The 27,631-nt window shown below is 40.3% G+C and overlaps 1 protein-coding gene across 4 annotated transcripts in view; it reads right to left on the minus strand.

Moving 5' to 3' along the window:
- The window catches only part of LOC131669076 (glutamate receptor ionotropic, kainate 2-like), a 1,402,504-nt gene that overhangs the window by 1,171,960 nt on the left and 202,913 nt on the right, over positions 1–27,631 (minus strand). The window contains exon 1 of one of the 4 annotated variants that reach the window (XM_058943710.1): positions 22,182–22,308. The exons of the other annotated variants lie outside the window; for them this stretch is intronic. Coding sequence (XP_058799693.1) covers positions 22,182–22,188 — 7 coding nt within the window. The 5' untranslated portion in view covers positions 22,189–22,308. Of the gene's footprint in view, positions 1–22,181; positions 22,309–27,631 lie in introns of those variants that run through there. 4 annotated transcript variants of the gene reach the window in all.

The following is a 27,631-nucleotide window of genomic DNA, read 5'->3' on the forward strand; positions in this document are numbered from 1 at the left end:
CAGACAGGAACTAGAAGAAACGGTCGGCAACATTACCCCCGATAACATCGTGTCTCTCATGCTGCATGAACCCGAATGGTGGCGCTTAGTCGCTACCTATAGGGAAAATATACTGAGACGTAAGAACGCGGACGGTTGCCTGATAGATGATTGAGCAGACGAAGTGATGCGACGTAACGAGATACGGAGGAACGACACGAACGGACGAACACAGACAGAACCTCCAGTCAGAAGTAATATAAATATAGGCCCTGGCTGGGGGAAGGACACTAAGGTGATGGCGGTTTACTAGCGATTTATGATTTACGGTTTATAGGCTTGTTTTGTTTCTTCGGGGAGTCCCACATAACACCTTAGTTAGCAAGACTGACTAAGGGGGATCCGCAAAAAAAAAACATACTTCCCGAGTAATCGCAATGATCTATGTGAGTTAGGCAACTTACTGTGTTTTGTCAACATACCTAAGTAATTGAAAATATATAAACAAATTTTAAAATATTAAATATTAAATAACATAAAAAAAAGAACTTACTATGTTTAAAAGCACAATGAGCAACCGATACAGCAGTGTACGCGGGATAGTATCAGAATTCTATAAATTATAAAATAAAGATTATTAAAACTATATATATATAATTAGTTTCAATTTAAAAAAACGATTACTTAACGTTTCTAGAAGCTGACAGGCATTAATTATATTTTCCATTTTCATTAACAAATATTGTTTTTACACAAATAAAAAGAAAAAATAATTTCACAATGAGCTACGAGTATGACCTGCTCGAAGTATCCCTTCAGACTGATCATCGAAAATCCTGCTGAACGCTCGTAATATTATCAGGTACTATTTTTTCTACAACATGAGTATAAGATAAGCGCATACGTTCCTATATTATAAAGAGGGTAGGTAGTAAAGCATAGCTGCTCTCTCTTTCTCTCTTCCAGAAATTAGTGAAGAAGCGTGATCACCATCAAACCAGCTGTGATCTGCAGTTGTGATAAACATAGTTAACTTAAGATAAGAGGGAAGGTAGTAAGCATAGCTGCTCTCTCTTTTCTCTCTCTCTTTAAAGAGATTTTAACTGAAAATAACTAGGATAGCAGAAAATGATTAGCGGGAATTCAAGCAAGTATAGCTCTCCTCCATGGAGAGAGAGAGAGAGAGAGAGAGAGAGAGAACCAACATATCTCCTCTACGAGAGAGTGGTTCCAAGTCACGTTAAGTTAGAGTGTGGGAGAGAGAGAGAGAGCACGGGTTTACTACTATAGTAGCGCATCCCCAAGCCAGAACTATAGACAGCATGCACTTCCCTCCTCTGCACGCTCGGGCCCTATACCAAATGTACGAGTACATTACAAAATATTTCACATCGTTTAGTTCTACACGAAGAAAGTTAACAAAGTGTGTATTTTGAAGAAAGGAATGTAGAATCAACAATTAATAAAAATTTAGAAACTACATTAACAGTATATTTTGAATATAATAAAATAGACTCAAAGGCATGAGAACATTTATATTCAGACATACCCATATATTATACTTTCGATAAGAAATTGAAAAAATATTGTAAAAGAAAAAAAATTAATAAACCTATAATTAGCCCGATGTACGAAGTGTGTTCAAAACGTAAGGTGACTTTGTATTTTTAAGAAAAAATATTTATTTATTTATCAAAATTTATGTTGTCCCCTTCAAAGTAATCCCCCTCAGATACAATACACTTATGCCAACGGTTTTTCCAATCCTCAAAGCACTTCTCATAAGCACTTTTCGGTATAGCCTTGAGCTATTCCAGCGATGCAGTTTTTATCTCTTCAATTGTTGCAAATCTCCGTCATTTCATAGGTCTCTTTAGTTTTGGGAACAAGAAAAAGTCACATGGGGCCAAATCCGATGAATATGGTGGCTGAGGCATGATTGTGGTGTTGTTTTTGGCCAAAAAATCTCTCACAAGCAAAGATGAGTGAGCAGGGACATTATCGTGATGCAAAAGCCATGAATTGTTTTTCCACAATTCTGGGCGTTTTTTTCGTATTGCTTCTCGCAAACGGCGCATAACTTTAAGATAATACTGTTTATTGACCGTACGTCCATATGGTAAGAACTCCTGATGCACCACGCCATGGTAATCGAAGAAAACAGTGAGCAAAACTTTGACATTTGATCGAACTTGGCGTGCTTTTTTCGGTCTTGGCTCATCTGGGTTCTTCCATTGGGACGATTGGACTTTGGTTTCGATATCATAACCGTATACCCATGATTCGTCACCAGTTATGACCCTTTTGAGTAAATCTGAGTCGTCGTTGACGTCATTCAACAGTTCTTGAGCGATGCTCATGCGGCGGTTCTTTTGGTCAAAATTTAACAATTTCGGTACAAACTTCGCTCACATACGTCTCATGCCCAAAACGTTAGAAACAATTTCATGGCACGAGCCAAGCGATATACCAACATCCTCAGCAACTTCTCTGATAGTGATTCGACGATTTTCCAGAACAATTTTCTTCACTGCTTGAACGTTTTCATCAGTTGTTGACGTGCCTGGGCGTCAAGAGCGAGGCTCGTCATTGGCATCTTCCCGGCCATCTTGGGAGAGTTTATACCACTTGTAAACATTTTTTTTACTCAGAACAGTTTCACTGTATGCCACCGTCAACATTGCAAGTATTTCGGAGCACTTTATTTTATTTTTTACACAAAATTTGATGCAAATCCTTTGATCCATATTTTTCGATAGCAAGAAATCGTCGAGCACGCAAAACACTTATAACCTTTACGCCTCTCACAACCAAACAAAAAATGCTATACACTTGAAACTTGGTACAGATGTTCGGGAAGAGTGTACCAACATAACAGAACAAAAAAATCGATAATCGAAAGTACGTTGCCCGTTAAATTTGAAAAGTAACCTTACTTTTTGAACACACCTCGTACTTTGTAAATGTAAAGGATCGAGAATGTTATTTTATTATTCTATCACTTTTACATGTCAAATGAGCAAGATCCTTTCATGAATTACGTACATTTGATAATGTTCTTGATGATACATTTTATGAAGCAGCTAAAGCTAAAAATTTGGTAAAAGAAAACGAGGAATGGGATTGGTGTTTACAAGAAGCTTCTAAAGTGAAATTCCCTTATGGACTATGGAAATTATTCATTTGTGTTTTTCACAACTCAATCAATGCTTCGAGAATTATGCAACAAATACGAAACTCATTTATATCATCCGAGATACGAAAAAAGCTTTGAAGAAGACATAGCATTGACAACAATCAATAAGATTTTATAAGTTAACAGATATTGGTTGAACGATTTTAATTTATCTAATATTAAATTATACTGTAATGCGGTACATTACAAGGCCTGTCCTGAGCGTTGCATTATTTGCAGCACCTCAGGAAAGCCATTCCCGTCCCTTGCCGCCCCGTAACCAGTTGCATAAAATGTAAATAAACGCGCACTAACATAAACAATTAACCCTTTTCATGCCCGAATACCACAACCGGAGATATTGACGAAATAAGCGACGAACGCGATCCGACGGACACTCAGAAAAAGGAGCGCACCACGAAATAAGAGAGCGGACGCACACACTCACTCACGATCACGTGTTGCCGACCGGCAACAGAAAAACGGGAAACTTCACTGGGAAATGCAGCGGAAATGCATGTTGATAACACATGCAGATCCGTTATACTCCCAGGCACCAACACCAACACTCACAGAACACTGACACCCCTGGGGCGAGCAGAAAATCGCCGATGAAGTCGCATCCGGCAATCAGCTGGGTCGGGCTGCCGAACACCATCGGCGACATCCTGAGCGCCACACACAATCACAACGGTGACCACACACAAACACCCGGGAACACGTCACTTAACCGACACGGGAGCGCCCCAGGAAGCGCTCCAACGACCGTTACGGGAACACGAGGTGTACACGCGAGAGACCGAGCGGCCATTTTGAAGCGCCGAGATGAACTGAGCATGAGCGAGCGAGATCCACTAATAGCGAGCAAGACAGACTGAGACAGAGCGAGAGAGACAGAGAGAGCGAAATAGACCAAACAGATCGAGCGAGACAGATTATATGAAATGATGAACAGAATTATATGTAAATGCGAAGATGGGGGCGCCACAATTGAAACGACGTACATTATATATGTATTCACAACGAATTAAAATTAAAATTATAATTAGAAAATGAACATGAAAGAAATACCGAATTTATAAAAATTCGCATGCGACCGACACACCCCCTATGATAATAGCGAGCGACAAATACCCCGTTAAATTTAATCAATAAATTAACCGACAGAATTCGAACCTCTGACGAAATTCGCTGGTGACGTCACGACCAATAAGCGAATTAGAATAAAATTTGATTTCCGTCCGGATAGAAAAATAGATAAGAGTAAGGATAGATCTTTCCCATCAATTAATGGTAGCTAACTTAGTGGGGGGTGAGAGAGGGTAAATAACGACAAAAGTAGGAGAGTTAAGGAGGGCGCTGTATCCTTCAAATTTATATACGGACCAATGATAAAATATTCGGAGGGCGCTACCGATATCCGAATCACCATACCGACTAATAATAACATTTCTTCTCGGAAAGAGGAGAAGAAAAGCGATCTTTGACCGCGAAAAGCCGATTCTCATCCATTTTACCGCTGTTCTTCTAGCCAGAAGGAGTGTTTGCGCCAGATATTCTCGTCACGCAGGATTACTTGCGTTAGACACTTTCTTTTCACGCTAATTTCGTTCGCCGAATCTCAGCAAGGAAAACTGTAAGTAGGCAAAGTGACACTCATTAGTATTAATTGCGGAGTGCGGGAGTGGATTTTTCGGTACAGTAGGTCGTCGCGACGCGTGGATCCGTCGGTCCCGGTGCCTATTGAATCGCGCTGACCTTTCCGCCATTTCGTAGAATCGAACGTGAGTGTTAGGATCATACGGATTAAAAGCAGTGAATAAGTAATTTATTCGCGCTTACCTTTCGCCGATATAGTAGTTATTGCGAATGTAGAATGAGACGAATAAAATCATTAATCCTATTAATCGCGCTGATCTGTCCGCCATTTATCAGTATCGAACGTGAGTATTAGGATCAGACAAAGTAAACTTGTGATTTAAGATATTCGTGCTGACCTTTCGCCAAATTAACAATCTATTGCAAATATTGAAAGTAGACGAATTAAGACTCGTGATTTACATATTCGCGCTGACCTTTCGCCCGTATACTAATTTATTGCGAAAATTAGAAGTAGCTGAATTAAAATTCGTGATTTAATTATTTGCGCTGACCATTCCACCATTTTTGTCAATCAAAGACCGACCGGAAAATTATTAGTATTTCGATTATTTCGTGTCCTTGCTATTTCATAATTATGCATAGTCATATTGACTCTAACCAATCCGACCACTTGCTTATGATTTAATAAATAAGTCAATAAAAGTGATTAATTGTTCTTTATATAAAATTTACTTTTGTTACCCTGCTTCATTTGCATGCTGATGATTTTCAGCCGCGAGCGGTTATAATCGGGTAACGCTGATTCGCTATATTTTCGGACTCCACGATAGGTAACATACGCGCGAATTCGAACGGACTTTCGACCTGAAATAAGGAGTCATCATCTGAGCTGCCGGCATATCATAAGCGAGGAGACAAATAGGAAACGACTTGTTGGACACCGAGGCCTTGAGAAGAGGAGATCGCGAGTACTCACCCGTTTGCCCACCGTGCGCAGTCGCTGTAAAAGCAGATCGGAATATGCGATCCCATTAGGCTTTATCCTCGACGATCGCCCTAGTCAAACGGCGGTCTGGCGTCCTAAATAATCGGGGATAAGGAGTCAAACAGGCTTTGTGGCGGAAGAGCTTCGGTAGCGCGGTTAAGGCCCCTGAAATCCCCCGCCACAAGTGGCGCCCAACTTTAAATTTCGCGTATAGTTGCCGATCAGAAATTTGTGAATTAGTCAGACTACCCTATTATTATCACTATATATTGATAATTATATTATATATGTTTATTATATGTCACCGATAATTCAAAATAAGCATATTTATGTAATTAAATGTTGAATTTGAAATAACTATTTAATAAGTTTATTTTCAGCATATTTTCTGACCATCAGTATACAATACTGATAATTAGTATTTCTGACCATCAGTATAAGATATTGATAATTAGTATTTTTGAACAATAGTATTATTGAAGACAACCAGTATGTTATCAGAAGAAAATCAGGATAGTACATAAAATCTGACCGATCCTTCATAATCGTGAAAGTCAAATCCGAAACTCCAAAACCCTGGCTATAAATTGCGGATTCACAGCGAACTGAACTCGACTGTTTTAAGTACTGACAGTTCTGACTTAGACAGTACGAATACGTTGACACAGACTTTGACAGTTTGAAGTCTGATGTGAAATATTATTTCAAATTCCAACGGTTCAAGTTCGTTTAGGGTTCGTATATAGCTTGGATTTGGCACCAGATTCTCATAGTTCAGATTTTGGGAAGGTATCGAATTTCGACTACTTCCAAACGAATTGACCGATTCAACAATTTGAAATTAGCTTAGAAACTGATTACAGATAAAAAAAAATAAAAAATAAAGTTGATAAAAATGTTTATTACTCACGATGACATTCCAGCCAGAGCAACAATTAAACCGCCACTATCAAATGCTGATCTGCTATATATATTAAAGAAAAACAAAACAGCCCGAGATATACGAGTAGTTATGTTATTGTTAGCACTCTCCATTTTGTTTAGCAAAAATTTTCTTAATCCAATTTTAGAGCCAACCCGTTGTAAAAAAATAATCAAACAATCATCTCAGGTGGTTACACACGTGTGTTTCGTTGGTAAATATCCAACCTCATCAGATCTTTATTAAAAAACAAAACGAGAAAATAGTTACAGATATAAACCAAAACAAATAAAAATCACGCTAACAAAACATTTACCTCAATTTGCAAGTCACAATCAAATCAAATATCTCAATAAAGTCAAAAATATATTGTTAAACTCATCTTATAACTTAACATTCGTTCAAATACTCAAAATTCAAATCAGACAACGACTATGAAATAATGCAAATCAAACAGTGTCTGCTACCTTTTATACCAAAACAAATCACAGGTAGACACACAATCAAATGTATCCCCTCTCCTATGCCAAGAAAACCGATACATTAAGCATCATTATACATAAAAACAAAATTTTAAAAAATATTATAAATAAATGTGAGATCAGTCAGCTAAAAGATCAAATAAACTATTATTTTGTTTACTCAATAAACCAGTGTCCTCTTGTCTATTTCTAGTGTTACAAGACAAATTAATATATATCATTTCCGAAATTAATCTCTTACAATAATTAGACTCTCTATCTAAAATTATTGTGTTGTCCCAGTCAAACAAATGTGTAGGATAATTTTTCAAATGCATAGGGTTATTTACATTTTAAGTATAATAAATACGCTCTCACGCAAACTAACACGGTACTTTCAAAAGCTCATGGTCTTCCTAAAATTCACAAAGATGGATATCCACTTAGACCTATTATTTCAACTGTTAATAGCCCGGTTCATTTTTTATCTACAGTTTTAGACAAAGAAATAAAAAAATGTAACTTACGTCCACTTTCACATATTGATAATAGTTTTCAACTTATAAAAAAACTTCAGAACATAACAGTTCCGTCAGATTATATTCTAATTTCATTAGATGTAAGCTCTTTGTTTACAAACGTTCCGTGTGATTTAGTCATTGAGAGTCTCGATAGGCGATTTAATAAGATTCTCTCTGTTTCCGTGATACCTTTTACTGAAATAGTTGATACGGTAAAGTTTTTGTTTGATAATACTTTTTTCTAGTTTGATGGAATAGTTTACAAACAGATTTTTGGTACACCGATGGGTTCTCCAATATCGCCGTTGTTTGCTGATTTAGTTATGGATGATTTGGAGACAGATTGTTTAAATGTTTTGCGAGAAAAATATAATTGTTCACCACTTTTGTATTTTAGATATGTAGATGACACTATTTTATGTATAAAAAGGGATAATTTACAATTGGTTTTGGATTTTTTAATAATTATAATAGTCATTTAAATTTCACAAATGAAATCCAATTTAATAATAGTATAACTTTTTTAGATATTTCGTTAATAATTAAGAACAGTAAAATTGTTACTAATTGGTACCAAAAACCGACTTGTTCAGGCAGAATTTGGAATTTTTATTCCAACCATACAACTCAGCAAAAAAGAAACATTATATATAATCTGATTGATAGATCGTTATTACTATTTGATGCAACCTTTCATGAAAATAATATAGAAATTGTTAAGAGTATTTTAAAAAATAATGATTACCCGGAAAAATTTGTTAATACATGTATATTGGATCGCATTCGTAAACATAGATTTTGTAATAGTATTGCTGCTCAGGATGATAGAAAAAATACGAATATTAAATCGATGGTTTTAACGTTGCCTTTTCATAAAAGATTTTTTAACTTATGTAACCATAGTTTAAGAAAATTTAATATTCATTGTATACCATTAATTAATCATAAGCTGGACAATATTATAAAACTGGGTAAAGATGTTACAGATAAGTGGAATGAGACAAATATAGTATACAAATTTTGTTGTGATAGTTGCCCGTCTGTATACAGGGTGTCCAAAAAGTAACGAAACACCTGAGAAATTTTCTAAGCCGGTTATTTTTTTAACCGGGTGAAGGTTGTTCTTGAAGTAACTTTTTACGAGGAATCCGATGGTAACCTTGGATTTGACCTTGAACCTCATTTTCAAGGTTATTTTGAGGTCAACCTCATTTTTTTAAATGGAAACCCCTATTTTTTATGGCGGAATCGGAAAGAGCGAAAAATTTTACGTCCAGATATGTATTGAGGTATGAGGTTGAGGTAACCCCTAGAGGTCAACTGGAGGTCAAAGTACGAATTCTTAAAAATCTCGCGAATTCAGTGGTTAAAAAAAACAAACAAAAGGATAACCCCAGGTAACTTTCAACGGTGCTCTTTAATTTGTCCTTGAACCTCATTTTCAAGGTTATTTTGAGGTCAACCTCATTTTTTTTAATGGGTACCCCTATTTTTTATGGCGGAATCGAAAAAAGTGAACACTCTCACGTATGGATGAGTTGAGGTTTGAGGTTAATGTGACCTCTAGGGGTCAGATGAAGGTCGAACTGTGGCTTTGTAATAGTACCGGGATTTTAGTGGTACAAGGAAGCAAATAAAGGTCATTGAAACCCCCATTTTCGACAGCGGCAATCGAAAGAGCGGAAAATTTCATATCCAAATATCTACTTAGCTCATAAGTCTAGGTCTAGATATTTGGATGTGAAATTTTCCGCTCTTTCGATTGCCACTGTCGAAAATGGGGGTTTCAATGACCTTTATTTGCTTCCTTGTACCACTAAAATCCCGGTACTATTACAAAGCCACAGTTCGACCTTCATCTGACCCCTAGAGGTCACATTAACCTCAAACCTCAACTCATCCATACGTGAGAGTGTTCACTTTTTTCGATTCCGCCATAAAAAATAGGGGTACCCATTAAAAAAAATGAGGTTGACCTCAAAATAACCTTGAAAATGAGGTTCAAGGACAAATTAAAGAGCACCGTTGAAAGTTACCTGGGGTTATCCTTTTGTTTGTTTTGTTTAACCACTGAATTCGCGAGATTTTTAAGAATTCATACTTTGACCTCCAGTTGACCTCTAGGGGTTACCTCAACCTCATACCTCAATACATATCTGGACGTAAAATTTTCCGCTCTTTCCGATTCCGCCATAAAAGATAGGGGTTTCCATTTAAAAAAATAAGGTTGACCTCAAAATAACCTTGAAAATGAGGTTCAAGGTCAAATCCAAGGTTACCATCGGATTCCTCGTAAAAAGTTACTTCAAGAACAACCTTCACCCGATTAAAAAAATAACCGGCTTAGAAAATTTCTCAGGTGTATCGTTACTTTTTGGACACCCTGTATATTGGTCAAACTAAGAGAAGTTTAAAAAAACGCATAGATGAGCATAGTAAGACACCTTTAGATAAATCTCTTCCTGTTCCTATGCATTTGAAAAATTATCCTACACATTCGTTTGACTGGGACAACACAATAATTTTAGGTAGAGAGTCTAATTATTATAAGAGATTAATTTCGGAAATGATATATATTAATTTGTCTTATAACACTATAAATAGACAAGAGGACACTGGTTTATTGATTAAACAATATAAAGGTTTATTTGATGTTTTAGCTGACTGATCTCACATTTATTTATAATATTTTTTAAAATTTTGTTTTTATGTATAATGATGCTTAATGTATCGGTTTTCTTGGCATAGGAGAGGGGATACATTTGATTGTGTGTCTACCTGTGATTTGTTTTGGTATAAAAGGTAGCAGACACTGTTTGATTTGCATTATTTCATAGTCGTTGTCTGATTTGAATTTTGAGTATTTGAACGAATGTTAAGTTATAAGATGAGTTTAACAATGTATTTTTGACTTTATTGTGATATTTGATTTGATTGTGACTTGCGAATTGAGGTAAATGTTTTGTTAGCGTGATTTTTATTTGTTTTGGTTTATATCTGTAACTATTTTCTCGTTTTGTTTTTTAATAAAGATCTGATGAGGTTGGATATTTACCAACGAAACACACGTGTGTATCCACCTGAGATGATTGTTTGATTATTTTTTTACAATGGGTTGGCTCTAAAATTGGATTAAGAAATTTTTAGCCCGAGATATAGCAAATAGATTAGCTGACAATACTGAACAGGAAGTTCGTAATGAATTACTTCAAGGTGGATGGCGAATATGGAACGACGAAAATACAGACCGATTAGAACTACTGCGATGGGTGATTTGAGAACAAAGACTGTCAGCTAATCTATCCATGAGTTTTCCACCGTTCGCTAGAATATTATGGAATGAAGAGCATGAAACTGACTCTAACAAAACTGCCAACCAGCCCCCAAAAACAAATACGACAGATGCATTGTCAACATCAGGTGAGGAGTTAGAAACAGACGAGCGACAGACAATAGACACGAATCAACTAATTGATCTACCACTCGACGTAGATATCGTTCGTCGACAAGCTACGCCACCAAAACAATTTCATACAACTTCGCCGACATTGACATTGAATCAGATCAATGAAAGAGAAACAAGCAGTACCAATAGACAAACAACCAGAAATAGAGAGATAGAAATAGCACAAATAACATCAGATGATGACTATTCCCGTGCTCAAGCACTACGTTCGCCGACATACAATATACCCCGCAAAATGCGTACTAGACAGTCAAATTCGTCCGACAGCAACTCTGAATCACCATCAGAGATTGAAAGGAAAACATGCAGGCGTTCGAAACCACTACTCAAGGAGCGAGTAACCTGGGGTGTAACCAGAGAAATACATGGTCCGTCAAATATTGACCAAAACGGATACAGACCAGACCTTGCCACAGTTAAGCCGTCCAGGACAAAGCTCGCAACCACAGATGAGCTTGTAAAAAGGACCAGACCAAACAATACATTAAAAACAAATTTAGATAAAAATTATACTTTTACTGTGAAACCCGCAAAGGACCCTATAGAAATAAACAGAGATCAACCAGTCCGACATAAGAAACAATATTTAAATGAAGAAGAATTTTCCGATGACAATCAACAACGGGAAATATTACGACCAGACAGAATTAATGAAATACATAAAATAAAAAGAATTGACAGAGTAAGGAAACCCCACAAAAATTATTTTCGCAGACCATATAGTTCCTTCAGCTCATCAAGGGAATCTCATAGTAATAAAGATAATCACAGACGTAATAAATAATTAGAAAAAAGAAGACGCGTAAATAAATATTCAGAATCATACAGCAAAGACGATATATCCGTCGACAATCGCTACATTAGAGCGCTACAACGACCCGATCACTCTGACCGGATCCGATCACGACATATCCATCGACATAGAAGGAACAAAAGATATTCATCGGAAAGCGAATCTGACATTGAACAACGGAACAGACGCTCAAAACATCGAACAGACTATCTCTCTCGATCAAGATCACGATCACAATTCAAATACAGAAATAAACATACAGGTCATCACTATTCTCGTGAACAATGGCGAGAACCGACCAGATATTATTCGGACACCGAAAGCTCGACCTCATCTTCAGAACCAGAATATGAATCAAGACATCGTTCACACAGACTAAGAGAACATGACTATGACACTGCCCGACGAGATCTTCGTAATATTAAACTACTAGAAAGACGTAAAATAAGATTTAATGGCACAGACGGACCTGAAGAATTTATTAGCCAAATCGAAGACCAGAAAAGACGTGTTAGAATGTCAAGTGATGACCTGCTGCAAGCAATAACGGCCGCATTCTCCAAAGAAGTTAATTCGTGGTACCGGGTGGTATCAAAGGAAATCTATTCATGGCGAGATCTGAAAAGAGCCCTACGAGACCACTACGGCAGACGAATGACTGATGATGACATTGAAGAAGAACTCAGACGGCGAACACAAAATGAAGGTGAATCAATAACAGACAACCTGAACGCCTTCCGATATATAGCCAGCCACTTTAAACGTCCTATTTCCTTGCGACAACAAATTAAAATCGCTAGACGAGGACTCCTTCCGGCATACCGAAAATACATATCTGACAAACGAATAGAGAGATTCAGTGATTTGACATATTATGGCCAAAAATGGGAAGATTTGGAGGAAATGGATGAACAATACCATCCACCTTCGACCAAGCCACACTTTCCAGCAGCAGCACCAAGAACCAATAAAAGGACAGCAAAAGCCTCGGCGGCACAGAAAATTGAAACAAAACCTTACATGACACGTGAAAACCCTCAAAACAATAATGGAAAAGACAATACAGGTAAAACAAAAAAAATAATATATAACAACAGACCAAGCAAGGAAATAAATATACTGCACCCATGATGGCACAAATTGCAGCATACCAAGGACATCACCAATACTTGGGCTTCCCACCAGTCAAACAAGAAAGAACATGGACAAGTCAAGAAAAATTACAGACAGCAAATAACAATGAGACCAATGATAGAATGAATGACCGGAACCAACAGACACAAAGTTACAGTCTAGGTCAACAAATACCGACATCAAATGGTGTGGAAACAAGATGGAATTTGCCTTCACTGATACCACTTCAAAACGATCAAACAGATAATACAATGAATAATAATAATCAGACCGACAGACAAAACAGAGAGCCATGCAAATGCTGCCAGGATGATCATAACTACCGACAATGCCCAAAGAATCCTTGTTTCTTTTGTTATCAATCAGGTCATTATGCAGCATCTTGCCCAAAACGAGAATCTTTATTCCCAAAAACAACACCGAAAATAAGACAGACACACTGCCAAGTTTGTAAAAATATAGGTTCGCCCTTTGACTTTTGCAAATTCTGCCAACATATTCGCTCAGAATTGTTGGGAAACGCGCAAGGTGGGGAGCAGACGAGTCCACTGCTTCCCCCCGATTCCCAATAATGGGCCAACATGATCACATAGGGGAAATAGCCATGAAAATGGCCTCCCACATAGAAATTGATACAGACTCGGAAAAAAATACTTGCCCAATATGGGAAATATTATCATGTGATGATAAAGGGATAAACGGCCAGACATCAGATGAAGATGAAAACTTCACCGACAGACATACCACTCCAATAAATGGACAGGAACTATCCTGGATTAATGAAGAACCACTCAATAAGTTGCTAAAACGCCTTAAGGATCAAGAAACGTTACTATTCGACATGAATGGGGAAATACAAAATAGTGAACAGTTGGTGGAAAACCTGGCATTTCCACCAGCTGAAAAAGTGACATTAACAAACGTCATTGACCATCAGATCCCAACAGTAACAGATCAAATAATAAAAATCCCAGACAAAATAGATACTGTCACACCAGGAATACAACCTGAAGGAACGCATACAGGAATGCCTAAAGGAATATTAAAAACCGTTAAATTTCTAGATAATGAAGAGATGATACAAACAGAAGATGAAAAACTAACATTGAATAATACAATAATAATAATAATGATACCCTCACAATCAGACCTACAAACAGCTAAGAAACCTGATAAAAGACAACAGGAAGCTGTAGATGAGGATAAAGACAAAAACATGACAGTGATATTGACCGCACCCCCACAGTGATAGGAGGATTAAGCTCAGACAGTAGGTGTTTCATACTGATTATTATTGGTAAAATAGCATATGACGCCTTAGTTGATTCAGGAGCGGAACTCTCACTGGTAGGACTGGAAATAACAGACAGATTCAAAGAAAGACTGACGCCTAGTTCTACTTCAATACAAGGAATTACGGGAAAAACTGAGAAAACTATAGGCGAACTTCCCCTACAAATTAATTTTGACGGACATACACAGAAATTCAGATTTAAAGCAATGAAAAACCTACCTGGACTGCCAATTATCTTAGGTCTAGATTTTCTGACACAATGGAATATGCTCATACTTTTCCGAGAAAGGAAATGGAGAGTACATAATGGTAAATGGCATCACCTACAACGTAGACACCTGACACAACGAGAAGCTTTCTACGCAGAATACGCTGGCCTCACAGAAATTACACCTGACCAAACTAAATGAATCAAAGAAGTAACAGACCGTTTAATACCACCTATGACTGACAAACTAGGAAGGGCACCGATAGTAAAGCACATAATCGATGTAGGTGATAACCAACCAATAAAACAAGGACTATGACGAATGTCACCCGCAATACAAAAAATTGTACGAACAGAAATACGGAAAATGTATGAAATGGGCATTATCCGACCATCCAAAAGTGCATGGCGTAGTGCCCCAGTAATGATAAGAAAATCTGATGGTTCCTGGAGATTCTGTATTGATTTTAGCGACTTGAATAAGGTTACAAGGAAAAACGCATATCCACTACCTAACATGGATTCAATACTAGACAAATTACGACACGCCAGATATCACTAAAATACTATCACTAAAATAGCACTAAAATAAACAATTAACCATTTTCATGCTCGAATACCACAACCAGAGATATTGACGAAATAAGCGACGAACGTGATCCGACGGACACTCAAAAGAGAAAAAACGGAGCGCACCACGAAATAAGAGAGCGCACGCACACACTCACTCACGATCACGTGTTGCCGACCGGCAAAAGAAAAACGGGAAACTTCACTGGGAAATGCAGCGGAAATGCATGTTGATGACACATGCAGTTCCGTTATACTCCCAGGCACCAACACCAACACTCACGGAACACTGACACCCCTGGGGCGAGCAAAAAATCGCCGATGAAGTGGCAGCCGACAATTAGCTGGGTCGGGCTGCCGAATACCATCGGCGACATCCTGAGAGCCACACACAATCACAACGGTGACCACACACAAACACCCGGGAACATGTCACTTAACCGACACGGGAACGCCCCAGGAGGTGCTCCAACGCCCGTTACGGGAACACGAGGTGTACACGCGAGAGACAGAGGGGCCATTTTTGAAGCGCCGAGATGAACTGAGCATGAGCGAGCGAGATTCACTAATAGCGAGCGAGACAGACTGAGACAGAGCGAGCGAGACAGAGAGAGCGAAATAGACTAAACAGAGCGAGCGAGACAGATTATATGAAATGATGAATAGAATTATATGTCAATGCGAAGATGGGGGCGCTACAATTGAAACGACGTACATTATATATGTATTCACAACGAATTAAAATTAAAATTATAATTAGAAAATGAACATGAAAGAACTACCGAATTTATAAAAATTCGCATGCGACCGACACATCTCCTATGATAACAGCGAGCGACAAATACCCCGTTAAATTTAATCAATAAATTAACCGACAGAATTCGAACCTCTGACGAAATTCGCTGGTGACGTCACGACCAATAAGCGAATTAGAATAAAATTTGATTTCCGTCCGGATAGAAAAATAGATAAGAGTAGGGGTAGATCTTTCCCGTCAATTAATGATAGCTAACTTAGTGGGGGGTGAAAGAGGGTAAATAACGACAAAAGTAGGAGAGTTAAGGAGGGCACTGTATCCTTCTAATTTACACACGGACCAATGATAAAATATTCGGAGGGCGCTACCGATATCCGAATTAGCATACCGACCAATAATAACATTTCTTCTCGGAAAGAGGAGAAGAAAAGCGATCTTTGACCGCAAAAAGCCGATTCTCGTCCATTTTGCCACTGTTCTTATAGCCAGAAGGAGGAGTTTTCGGTGCAGTAGGTCGTCGCGACGCGTAGATCCGTCGATGCCGGTGCCTATTGAATCGCGCTGACCTTTCCGCCATTTCGTAGAATCGAACGTGAGTGTTAGGATCATACGGATTAAAAGCAGTGATTAATTTAATCGCGCTGACCGTTCGCCGATATAGTAGCTATTGCGAATGCAGAATTAGACGAATAAAATCATTGATCCTATTAATCGCGCTGACCTGTCCACCATTTATCAGAATCGAACGTGAGTGTTAGGATCAAACAAAGAAAACTTGTGATTTAAGATATTCGCGCTGACCTTTCGCCAAATTAACAATCTATTGCGAATATTGAAAGTAGACGAATTAAGACTCGTGATTTACATATTCGCGCTGACCCTTCGCCCGTATAGTAATTTATTGCGAATATTAGAAGTAGCTGAATTAAAATTCGTGATTTAATTATTTGCGGTGACCATTCCACCATTTTTGTCAATCAAAGACCGACCGGAAGAATATTAGTATTTCGACTATTTCATGTCCTTACTATTTCATAATTATGCAGTCATATTGACTCTAACCAATCCGATCACTTGCTTATGATTTAATAAATAAGTCAATAAAAGTGATTAATTGTTCTTTATATAAAATTTACTTTTGTTACCCTGCTTCATTTGCATGCTGATGATTTTCAGCCGCGAGCGGTTATAATCGGGTAACGCTGATTCGCTATATTTTCGGACTCCACGATAAGTAACATACGCGCGAACTCGAACGGACTTTCGACCTGAAATAAGGAGTCATCATCTGAGCTGCCGGCATATCATAAGCGAGGAGACAAATAGGAAACGACTTGTTGGACACCGAGGCCTGGAGAAGAGGAGATCGTGAGTACTCACCCGTTTGCCCACCCTGCGCAGTCGCTGTAAAAGCAGATTGGAATACGCGATCCCATTAGGCCCTATCCCCGACGATCGCCATAGTCAAACGGCGGTCTGGCGCCCTAAATAATCGGGGATAAGGAGTCAAACAGTCCTTGTGGCGGAAGAGCTTCGGTAGCGCGGTTAAGGCTCCCGAAATCCCCCGCCACAATACATAAATGACAATATTACTGAAGTGAATTTTAATAATGATAGTATGAAATAAATTACAAGATAAAATAAATTCTCTAAAAAAGAACAAAAAAAATATTTGATAAAACATTAGAATGCTTCAAACGTAATGCGGATAGATGATGGAATGTAGGTGTTATTGATGAAGACACAATTTGAGGCACAAAAGTGAAAGGTCTTTATTCTTTCGTGACAAAAGTTGTTCACAGCTCGGCGTCTATCATCAAAGTAAAGAAATGGAGGCGCGCAGGCCGCACGCACGCTCATCCTTCCACACACGCTCTTACACTTACATAAGGCGCGCGCATGCATCATATATATATATATAGGAGACAAGGAAGCTATATTTCAACACTTCCACCCTTGCTTGTTTCCTATGCATATATTCGTCATTGAGATCAATAAATTTCTGATGTAAACATGTCATTCAAACAAGACTAATTTTAGCTTCTAACTATAATGTCATCCCTCTAAACTTATAACCGTAATGTGTGTGAAAAAAATAAATAATCGTTCCTTTTGATTTCTTGATTTTATCACAATACGAAGTCATTATAGAGTGTCGCAATCTATCTTACGAACTAAGTAGTAACTTTTAATTAAATGACTGTATAAATCAATAAATACAAAGAAAAACTTATAAACTATACTTCTAATGTCCTTCTAGTTCTTGTCAATTCTTCTAATATTGTTCGTATTCATCGTACATGCCCTCTTGCTGTCGGCTACTCTGATCCTCTTCTGAAATGAACAAAATACAAATTATATTACTTCGAAAATTTAAATATTGGTATTTAGTAGTTTTCCTCTACAAATTTTGAACGTATCAGCTGGAAACGGCTTAGTGAAAATATCTGCTAAGTTTTCTTTTGTACCTATCCATTTAACTCTAATTCTACCTTCAGAAACGCACTGTTTAATATAATCGCCATGTACGTCTGTTAATTTGTTTTTCTTTCCAGTTCTTTCTCTCTCCTCTTATTAAACTTTTATTACATCTAAACTTTCATCAAAATCTTTGAGTTTGTGATTCCCTTCTTTCTGTGTACAATCACCCGCCGATTTAATATCACAGTTAGTGTGACTGGATACATTGTCTTTCCTAGTATGTATCTAATAGCTTTGTCCAATGAGATTACTTCTTTGCAAGCTTCACTCATTGTCAAATATTCAGATGCCCACGTTGATGAAGTCACGAGACTCTGCTTATGACTCCTCCAAGCTACAATATCTTGATACATTCTGATGGCCATTCCACTGGTTGAAGTTGAGTCAGGCCAATCTTTAAAACTCGAATCAGTGAATGCATCTAAACAATCTCCTACACCTCTAAATATTAATCCCAAGTCGCTTGTTCCTCGCAACTATCGGAAAACTCTTTTTGCATCTAACCAATCTTCTTTTGAAGGATCAGATTGTTTGCGCGAAAGACAATTTACCGCAAAAAAGATATCAGGTCTAGTTTTATTTGCTAAGTATAATAAGCTTCCTACTACTTCTCTGTATGGTACGTCTAAGCAGTTTTGAGGATTTTTTCCTTTTTCTGTTTTCTTGCTTCTAGGTTGTCTAGTTACCATCGGGGTAGCCTATGGATTACATTCTTCCATACCAAACCTCTTAAGAATTTTGTTAATATAATCAGTTTGTTTAACAGTAATGATTCTGTTTATTCTATCTCTATTTATTTGCATACCCAAAAATTGCCTAGGTTCTCCAACCACTTTCATCTTGAAAACTATGCTTAAATGATCAATGGTTTCTTTGAGTTTCTTTTTACAGTTACTAGCTGCTATTATGTCATCTACATATAAAATTATAAACGCGAGTATACCATTCTTTCTAAATGTGTATAGACAAGGCTCATTGATATCTCTTTCTAAACCAACCTTAATTGTTTTTTCAGTGAATCTGCCATTCCATTTCTTTGAGCTTATTTTCAAACCGTATAAGGTTCTGTACAATCTACAAACTTTCTTTCTTTTAGTCCCTCGATCTACTTCTAAATCTTCAGGAATATCCATGTATATTTCCTCTTTTTCATCTAATTTATCATTTAGAAAAGCAGTTTTAACATCTAACTGACAAACTTCTAAGTCTAATTTATTTATTATTGAGAAAGCTAATCTAATTACAGGTAGTCTTGACACAGGTGTATAAGTCTCTCTTAACTCATACTGATTTTTATCGAGGAAACCTCTAATCACCAATCTAGCTTTCCACGTAATTTTTCCATCTGCATCTAATTTCCTTTTAAGAACCCACTTCGAATTTATTATATTTACTGTTTCTCTTTCTTCAGTTACGGATAGCCTATCTACCAGCTTCCAAACTTCATTCTCATCCATTAATTTCAATTCTTCTCCAACTGCTTTCGTCCACTCTGCTCTTTCACTTGAGTTCATGGCTTCGCTATAGCTAATAGGGTCCTGATTTGTCACAGCTAATAACGCATAAGTTGCTTCATCTATATCTTCTTTATCTACTTCTATATTTCGAGCCAAGAATGCAAAACTTGTATCATTAATAATACAATTGTTTGCTTTACCTTTATGCATAGCGTTATAGTCTTTTGTTCTTTTTACTGTTCGACTTGGCTGTCTTCTAGCTGTTTCTTCAATGTTTGTTGCTTGTGTCTCATCTATTTTTCTTTTTCTACATTTGGGTTTAACGTTTATGTTAAGACTTGGGTTAAGATTTTTATTTTAATTTTCTTGAGATTGAACTTCTACGCTATCGTCTAACTTGAGATCCTTTTCATACAAGTACACATATTCCTCTTTATCTTCTAAAACTGGATCTGATTGTGTATTAATATTCTTTGCGAATTTAGCTTTATCTTCTATGTTTTTATATGTCAGTTTCTCCTTGAGTCTGACGTGTTTAAGGTGTATCAATTTTCCTGTCTTTGGATGCCATAAGATGTACCCGTTAGAAGTCTGCCCTACTAGAATACCCTTAACAGCTACGGCTGAAAACTTTGTATCGCGAGACGTTCTAGTTGCATATGTGATGCTTCCAAATCTTCTTATTTTGTCTATATGACATTTCTTGTTGGGGCTTATTAATTTTAAAGGGGTTTTAAAGTCTATTGATTTGTTTGGCGTTCTGTTGTATAAATTAATCGCAACTTCTACTGCTAGAGGCCACATGCTTCTCTGTAGACCAGAGTCTATCATCAGAGATTTGGTTTTTACTCTGAGTGTTCTATTAAAACGTTCGGCAGTTCCATTATGAGGAGGTGTGTATGGACTTGCAAAGTTTGCTTCTATTCCTTCCCTTTGCATAACTTCTAAAAATTTTCCCCTGATAAATTCAGTTCCATTATCTGTCCTAATATAACTAACCTTTTTATTTTCTCACAATAAGTTTCTAGAACATGCTAAGAATGCTTCTAAACAATCTCCGGATTCAGACTTGTGTTTCACGCAATATGCTTTTGCGAATTTCGTATAATCATCTATAAATACAATTATAAAGCGATTTTGATTGGGGAATAAGATGGGTTTAATAGGTCCTATCGTATCTACATGTATCATGTTTAAAGACTGGATGGCTCTAGGCCTTATCTCTGAGAAGGGTGATTTTGTTAATTTTGCTAAAATGCATGTTTCACAATTCATTATATTTTTGTCAAATTTTACTCCCTTTAAATTTTTATCGGTCTTTTGCAACTCTTTTAAATATCCTAAGGAAGGGTGACCTAATCTAACATGCCACAACATTCCTTCATCTAATGATTCTGTGTGTAATTTTTATAGTTCAAACGATGCGAATAGATCTTCTAATTCCTCCGAGTCTTCTAAACTATCTATATTAATTATTTTATAATTTACAAAATTTTCGAGGGGGTCAACGTCTAAGTTTGATTTGCAGTTGGAATGCTCCCTCCCAACTTCTACTTCATTGGGCATCTCATTACATTCGGATTGGGAGTTTGATTCTTCTAAGTTTATCATGCGAGCATTGCACATGTAACTATAGTAAACATCATTTGTATTTTCCTCTAAATTGTGAGTTACATTGAGTGAAATGTTCAAATTTGGCTTACTATAGACTCCTGATAAATATTCGTCCCCAGTAACTTTGTCAAAGATTTTGAGTACTTTATCGTATAAATATATACCTAAACCAGCATCTGCGAATTTCCTTAGAGACAATAAGTTTTCACTGATATTCTCCGAGACCAGAACATTTTTCAGTATTATGGGATTTCCTGATTTGTCTATTTTATTTATAATCAAGTCTCCCTGACCGTCTAGTTTTATGTCTGCTGAGCTATTCTTGTTGGCGTTTTTTCTAACACCCCTAAAACATCTTTTGAAATTGGACAACATGAAATCCGTTTTAATAATGTGCTCCGTAGCACCTGAATCAGCAACGAGAGATATACTATTCATTACAGTTTCATTGTCAGTCTTACCTTCGAACATCGCATGCACAGCTCGAGCATTGTTGTTGTTTTGTTGATTGTTTTGCGGCACATGGGGTCTTGCAGCGTTAGGCTTGAAAGAACGGCTCCTACCTCTAAAAATACCTCTACCTCTGTATCCTTTATTATTTCCATGATAATTATTATTATTATTACCTCTACCTCCTCTATTATTGTTACCTCTATAATTTTTATTACCCGAACTTCTACCTCTATAACTTGCATAGCTCCCTTCGATCTTTGGAATCTACTGTTGTTGTTATTTCCTCTATTTGTATTATTGACCACGTACCTGCCATTTCCAGGCCCACTTATAGTTTTGTTTGGACAGTTGGTACCGTTGTGTGGCTTTCTGGCCTGGCACATATAGCAGAACCACTCACCAGTTGCCTCCCAGGGGCATTAATGGGAGTTGTGGCCAGCTTGATTACAACGGTAGCATGTACCGTTGGGACCCAGCTGCCAGCGTGGTGGCTCGTGTCTGCGATGAGCCTGTTTTGCGTTGGCTTGCTCTTGTCTTCTAAGTCGATTGTTGTCAGCTTCTAACTGTAAAACAATTGTTTTCATTTCATCTAATGTCATGCCACGTCCATCTGGGTCCGACTTTCGTAGGGACTTTGCAATGCTTAAACCAGGAAATTCTTCTGCTACTGCCTTGTAAAAAGCATATCTCTTTTCAGTGTCAGTGAGAGGCAGATCTGATCCCGCTAGTTCTGACTCTCTAATTACTGAATCAAAGCGGTCACAAAATTTATCTACTGGTTCATTTAGTAGAATTGCTAAAGAATACAGTTTGGCTCTCACTGACACTTCAGAGACAATGCTTTCTAATTTCTTGGCTTCTTTGATTTTATTTATTATACCGATAGGGTCTTTGAATCTAAAACCTTTTTGTGGTAATCTTCATCTAAATGATTAATAATAATGTCTCTAACGATATTATTTCTTTTACTGATTTCTAAGGGGTCAAAAATTCTATACTTTCGTTTTGATGGATCTATGATGTCTAATCGGTCTTTTCCTTCTAATTCAGAATTTAGATAATCAAACCAAATGTTTATATTCATATTTTTCATAAATTTGTAATCTTTTTTAATCGCATCTTTTATTGGGGCTGTTCCTTTTTCAAAGGTCTTTGTCAATGCACCGAAGGTATTGTTTAGTTCTCTTCTAAAGTCGTCGGTTGTATTATTATTTGGATTGAACTCTGCAAATGTGCTACTTAAAATTGGTGAACTTGCGTTACCTAAGTCAGTTGAAATATTTGTATTTGGCTCTGTGGATTGGGATTGAGTTAATGGTGCTTCTAAATTGACTTGACCGTTATTGGGAGTCGAGCTATCAGTATTTTCTAAAGTTAAATTGAGAGGCTGTATGTTTTCAGTATTTGTATTGTTTGTTCTATCTACCTATGAGCGTCTAATCCTTGCATTCTCTAATTCCACGCTCTGTCGCATGCAAACCTCCGCTCTGCCCAGTGCCATGGAAAGAGCTGCAGCGCCTTCTCTGTTGGCCTTGAGCATCTCCTCCACTTGTGCCAATCTGAGTGCGAGATTTAAGTTGGCACCTCTATCTGAAGGACGCATGTATGCCGCAGGTGTGGCAGGGCACATCTGACCAGAGTAGTGGCTTCAACCCTTCAGGGTAGTGGGTTCAACTTAGTGGCTACATTTGAACATTAACTATACGTTTATGGACTATTTCCTGCATATAATTATGTAAAAATTTCAGCGTCAGGTTTTTCGTGAATTGGATGTCCCCCTGCTGTTTTATTCGACGCAGTTCCGTAAGATTGAACCCTTTGTTTAGTAGGTGACGACTATTATATTTTTTTTTGGTTTTGGTAATTATACATTTGCATGGGTTTGTGAACCTTGATTCTTTTTTCAATCGTGTTCATTTTATTTTCATATAGTAACTCTATTGCATATGTATGACTTACAAGGAAACCACCCCAACCCTCCGCCTCCGATTTTTCTGCAATTGAGATATGTTATAGTTCGTACAAAACTAAAAATCCAGTATTTTTTTTGGTATCGGCGGAAAAAGCTATCTAAGGAATGAAATCCACCCTCAAAAAACAGCCCTAAAAGCAGTTCTATAGCAATAACCTTAGTTGTAATGAATATTTTTTTATGAAACAAAATAACACAAGATACTTATAAAAAAAGTAACAGACACACTTCAATTTGGTTCCCGGGGATTGCAACCCCTACGATGTATAGAGGAAAAACTGCATTTTTAAGTTGTGACGGAGAATTTCGGCTTGCCGGCTTCTCCTTTGTCTCTCTCTCGTCCGTTCGTTGCGCCCGGGCTGAGGGTGTATTTGTATACACTCTCATGCCTACATTTTCTCTGTTTGAGGTGCGGCGAACGGGCATTGGCGGAGCTGGAGGCGGCTGACGAGGCGACGATCCGTTGCCAGGATCGTCATGCGGGAGAGCACGGGCTACGCACGCATCCAACGCGTGCGCGACTGGGGGGGAAATCGGCAGTATCGTTTGGGCTGGCCGATCGCGTGCGCGCGTTGTTTTTCATTCGTCGCCGATTTTGTTGTTTTTTTTCCGTTGGTTTTGGAAGCGCTGCGGTGCTTCGTCGTCGTTTTGTTTGAGGATGCGCATCCGGTGTCTGGGCGCGCATCGGTGGTAATTTTTCTTGTGCGTGGAGTGAGTGGCTGGGTCGCGCCCAGCCAAGCCTTGCCGCCCAGCACCGGTGTGCGCGGGTAACGGCGAAGCCCGTACCGCCGGCGCGCGCGCGTTCGGCGAGCGGCTGGGGAACAGCCGACGGCAGCGGCAGCAGCGACTAGCAGTTGCCGGTTGGCAACAGCGGTCGACGGCGGCAGCAACCAGGGATGGCAGCGGCCGGTTGTCAACAACAGCAACAACAGCGGGGAGCAGCGGTAGCAGCAGTAGCGAGCGGTAGCCGGTGGCCGGGCGTGGCCAGCTTTGTTGCAGTCTCCGTCGGCGAGGTCGGTGCCGGTTTTTCTCTCTCTCTCTCTCTCCTTCCCTCGCTCTCTTGCATGTCCGGGGGTGTTCACGGGTGCAACGGTGCAGGTCGGGCAGTGATGCCGGCCCCCGTTGCCGGGTTTTGAGGTCGCGGATGCATTCGCGAGCGAATAGGCTTAGTCGAATTATCGGGCAGTGATTGCCGATAATCCGATTGAGCGGATTAAGCGGATTAGCGAGTTCTGCCGATTTGTGAGACGGAGCGTGCGTGCTCCGTCCACTTATTAATTTGTGTTTTTTTTCTTTCACTTTCTTTTATTGTGTCGTATTAATAAATTTTGTTATACATATATGTGTCATATGTTATTGCGTCAACCCGTTCGTTTTCCCGACTTTCCTTTAATTCGTGCGCGATTGGCACACACGCTCGGTGTGCCATTCAGTCGTGGGAGCATTCGTGCCTCCCGAGCCCTCCTTTTGATAAATACTGTGCGGACGGCCGCGATTAGTCGGCTTAAATAATTCCGTTACATGGCATCCCTTGTGGGGAGGGCGCGACGCGTGCGCGAGTAGGATGATCGCAAATCGGTAGCGGTGACAAGTGCTTAACGACGCGGCATAGGGGGGAAGGAGGATCTGCAGCGAGACCGACAATCGTTGTACCGGTAAGTGCGCGCGCAGCAGTTTTCCCGTTTCGTTTTTTTTTTTTAGGATCGCCGGGCAGCGATCGCGTCGCGTCTGTCGCTCGGTCCCGTTAAGATGCCGCCCCCCGCAGCTGACGCGAACTTATACATGCGCCGGTTATCTAGGCAGCCGGAGTTACAGCACCTGAGGGCCAGCATCACCAGGGTTCCGAGTGAGGAACTGGTGAGGTATATGCAGACTCAGGGGCTGACCACAGAGGGTGGGCTCCTGGTACTCCAGGACCGCGTTTTCCGCGTGTTCTTGGCGAATACGCGATCCGGAACTGAGGTGCCCCTTTTCCCCTCTGACTTCATGTCGGGGCGCATCCCCGATCCCTCCTCTAGCGAAGCGCGCAACGTAGTGCCGGACCAGAGCTTGCGCGCACGGTTTGAGGATACTCTGGCCCGGGATCCCCTTTTCGCTCGCACGGGAGCGGGTGACGTGTCCTTGCTCAGCTCCACGGTCCAGGGGAAAGTGAAGCACTCCCCTCCTGGAGTTGGGCCGGACTTGAGCGAGGACCGGGTCAACCGTACCCTGCTCGAGGAGGAGGTCCGGAGCGCTTCGACAGACTCCGACTCCGGCGATACCGCGAGAGAGGCTGCGGTAGCTTCGACGTTGCCACGGGGGGCCCACCTGGAGCAGGCCGAGAGCCCGGGGGACGTGGCTGCCGGACCTATCCCGGTTCCAGCGGTGCCAGTGCCGCCCCTTGACCCGCTATTTCTGCAGCAGGTGCTGGCGGCATTACAGGTCTTGGGTTATGGGCCTGTTGGGACGGCCCCGCTGGTGGCCGGGATACCGACGGTACAGCCCTCCCCGCTGCGGCCCCGGCCCCCGATGGGCCCGGGCAGCCCCGCAGCTGACCCCCAGCGGAGGGAGCGGTTAACGGGTTTGGACTCTCCTAAACGCAGGTACCCTCGCAAGCTCGCACGCGAGTGGCGACAGCACTTCGCCGCCTCGAGTGGATTCGAGGAGGAGCGACGACCTGTCCTGACGAGGCCCCCGCTGCTGCTGTCCTCAACGTCAGACTCGTCTAGTGAGGCGAGCAAGGCGCATTTGAGGCCTAGGAGACGGCCGCGCAGAGGGGGGCACAGCCGGGAAGCCACGAGCTCCTCCGAATCCGAGCCCTCCATCGCTGGAAGTTCTTCCAGCGATGACGTGAGCGCGTGCCACCGGCGGTGCCATCACCGGTGTCGTCGGAGGCGCGCACGTTTGGGCCATCGAGGCGCGCGGAGGGAGAGATCGCGCGGCCGTTTGAATGGCAGTCCCGCCGATGCGATTTCGGCGTTTAGGGCCTGGAACGTGCGGTTCAACGGCGCCGCGGGATCGGGTGCAGAACGCTTCCTGGAAAAGTTGAAGCGCTGCGTGAGGTTATATAACCTCCCCGATCGTGAGGTGCTCCCGGCCCTGGATGCGATCTTCTCCGATCGCGCGGAGGTTTGGTTGGCGAACAACCTCGGAGGGTGGCATACCTTCCATGATTTTGCTGTGGATTTCCGCCACCAGTACTGCCGGACGTTGGACCGTAAGGAGTTCTACTGTGAGCTGAGCCGCCGGATGCAGGGTGAGGACGAGTCGATCGCTGACTACCTCACCGCATTCCAGAGTATCGTGCGGCGGATGCGGCCTCCCCCGTCCGACAGACGGCAAGTGCGGTTGGCGATGGCCGGGTTGAACCCGGAGTATGGGCGCTACCTCCGAGATAGACCCGTACATGACCTCCGCGATCTCCGGTATTATGGAGATAGATTGGAGAGGCACCAGGATCGTGAGAGGAGATGGCACCCACCTTCTGCCAAGGATAACTTGCTGGTGGAGGATGCTGCGTACCGAGGGAAGGCGAGGAAGACCCACGTTGCAGAGATTGCCGTCGAGGTCTCCCAAGCCTCCAAGGAGCAGCCGACCAGCAAGCCGAAGCAGAAAAAGAAGAAGAAGGGCAAGGGTGCCAAGTCCTCGGGAGCACAGATTTCAGGGCGTTCGTCGTGTGGCGGTTCGGGGGCTGAGGGGTGCATGGCGAGTGCAGTGATGCACCCAGCACCCGGGCGTTATCCCAACGCCCAGGCCCAAGGGAAGGTTGCCGGTGGGGGCACGAACCCACGAGCAGCGCCGTCCCTGC

The sequence above is a fragment of the Phymastichus coffea genome, unplaced genomic scaffold (genome assembly GCF_024137745.1).
Source record: "Phymastichus coffea isolate CEN01 unplaced genomic scaffold, Cenicafe_Pcof_1.1 PCOF00007, whole genome shotgun sequence".
Taxonomy (NCBI): Eukaryota; Metazoa; Arthropoda; class Insecta; order Hymenoptera; family Eulophidae; genus Phymastichus; species Phymastichus coffea.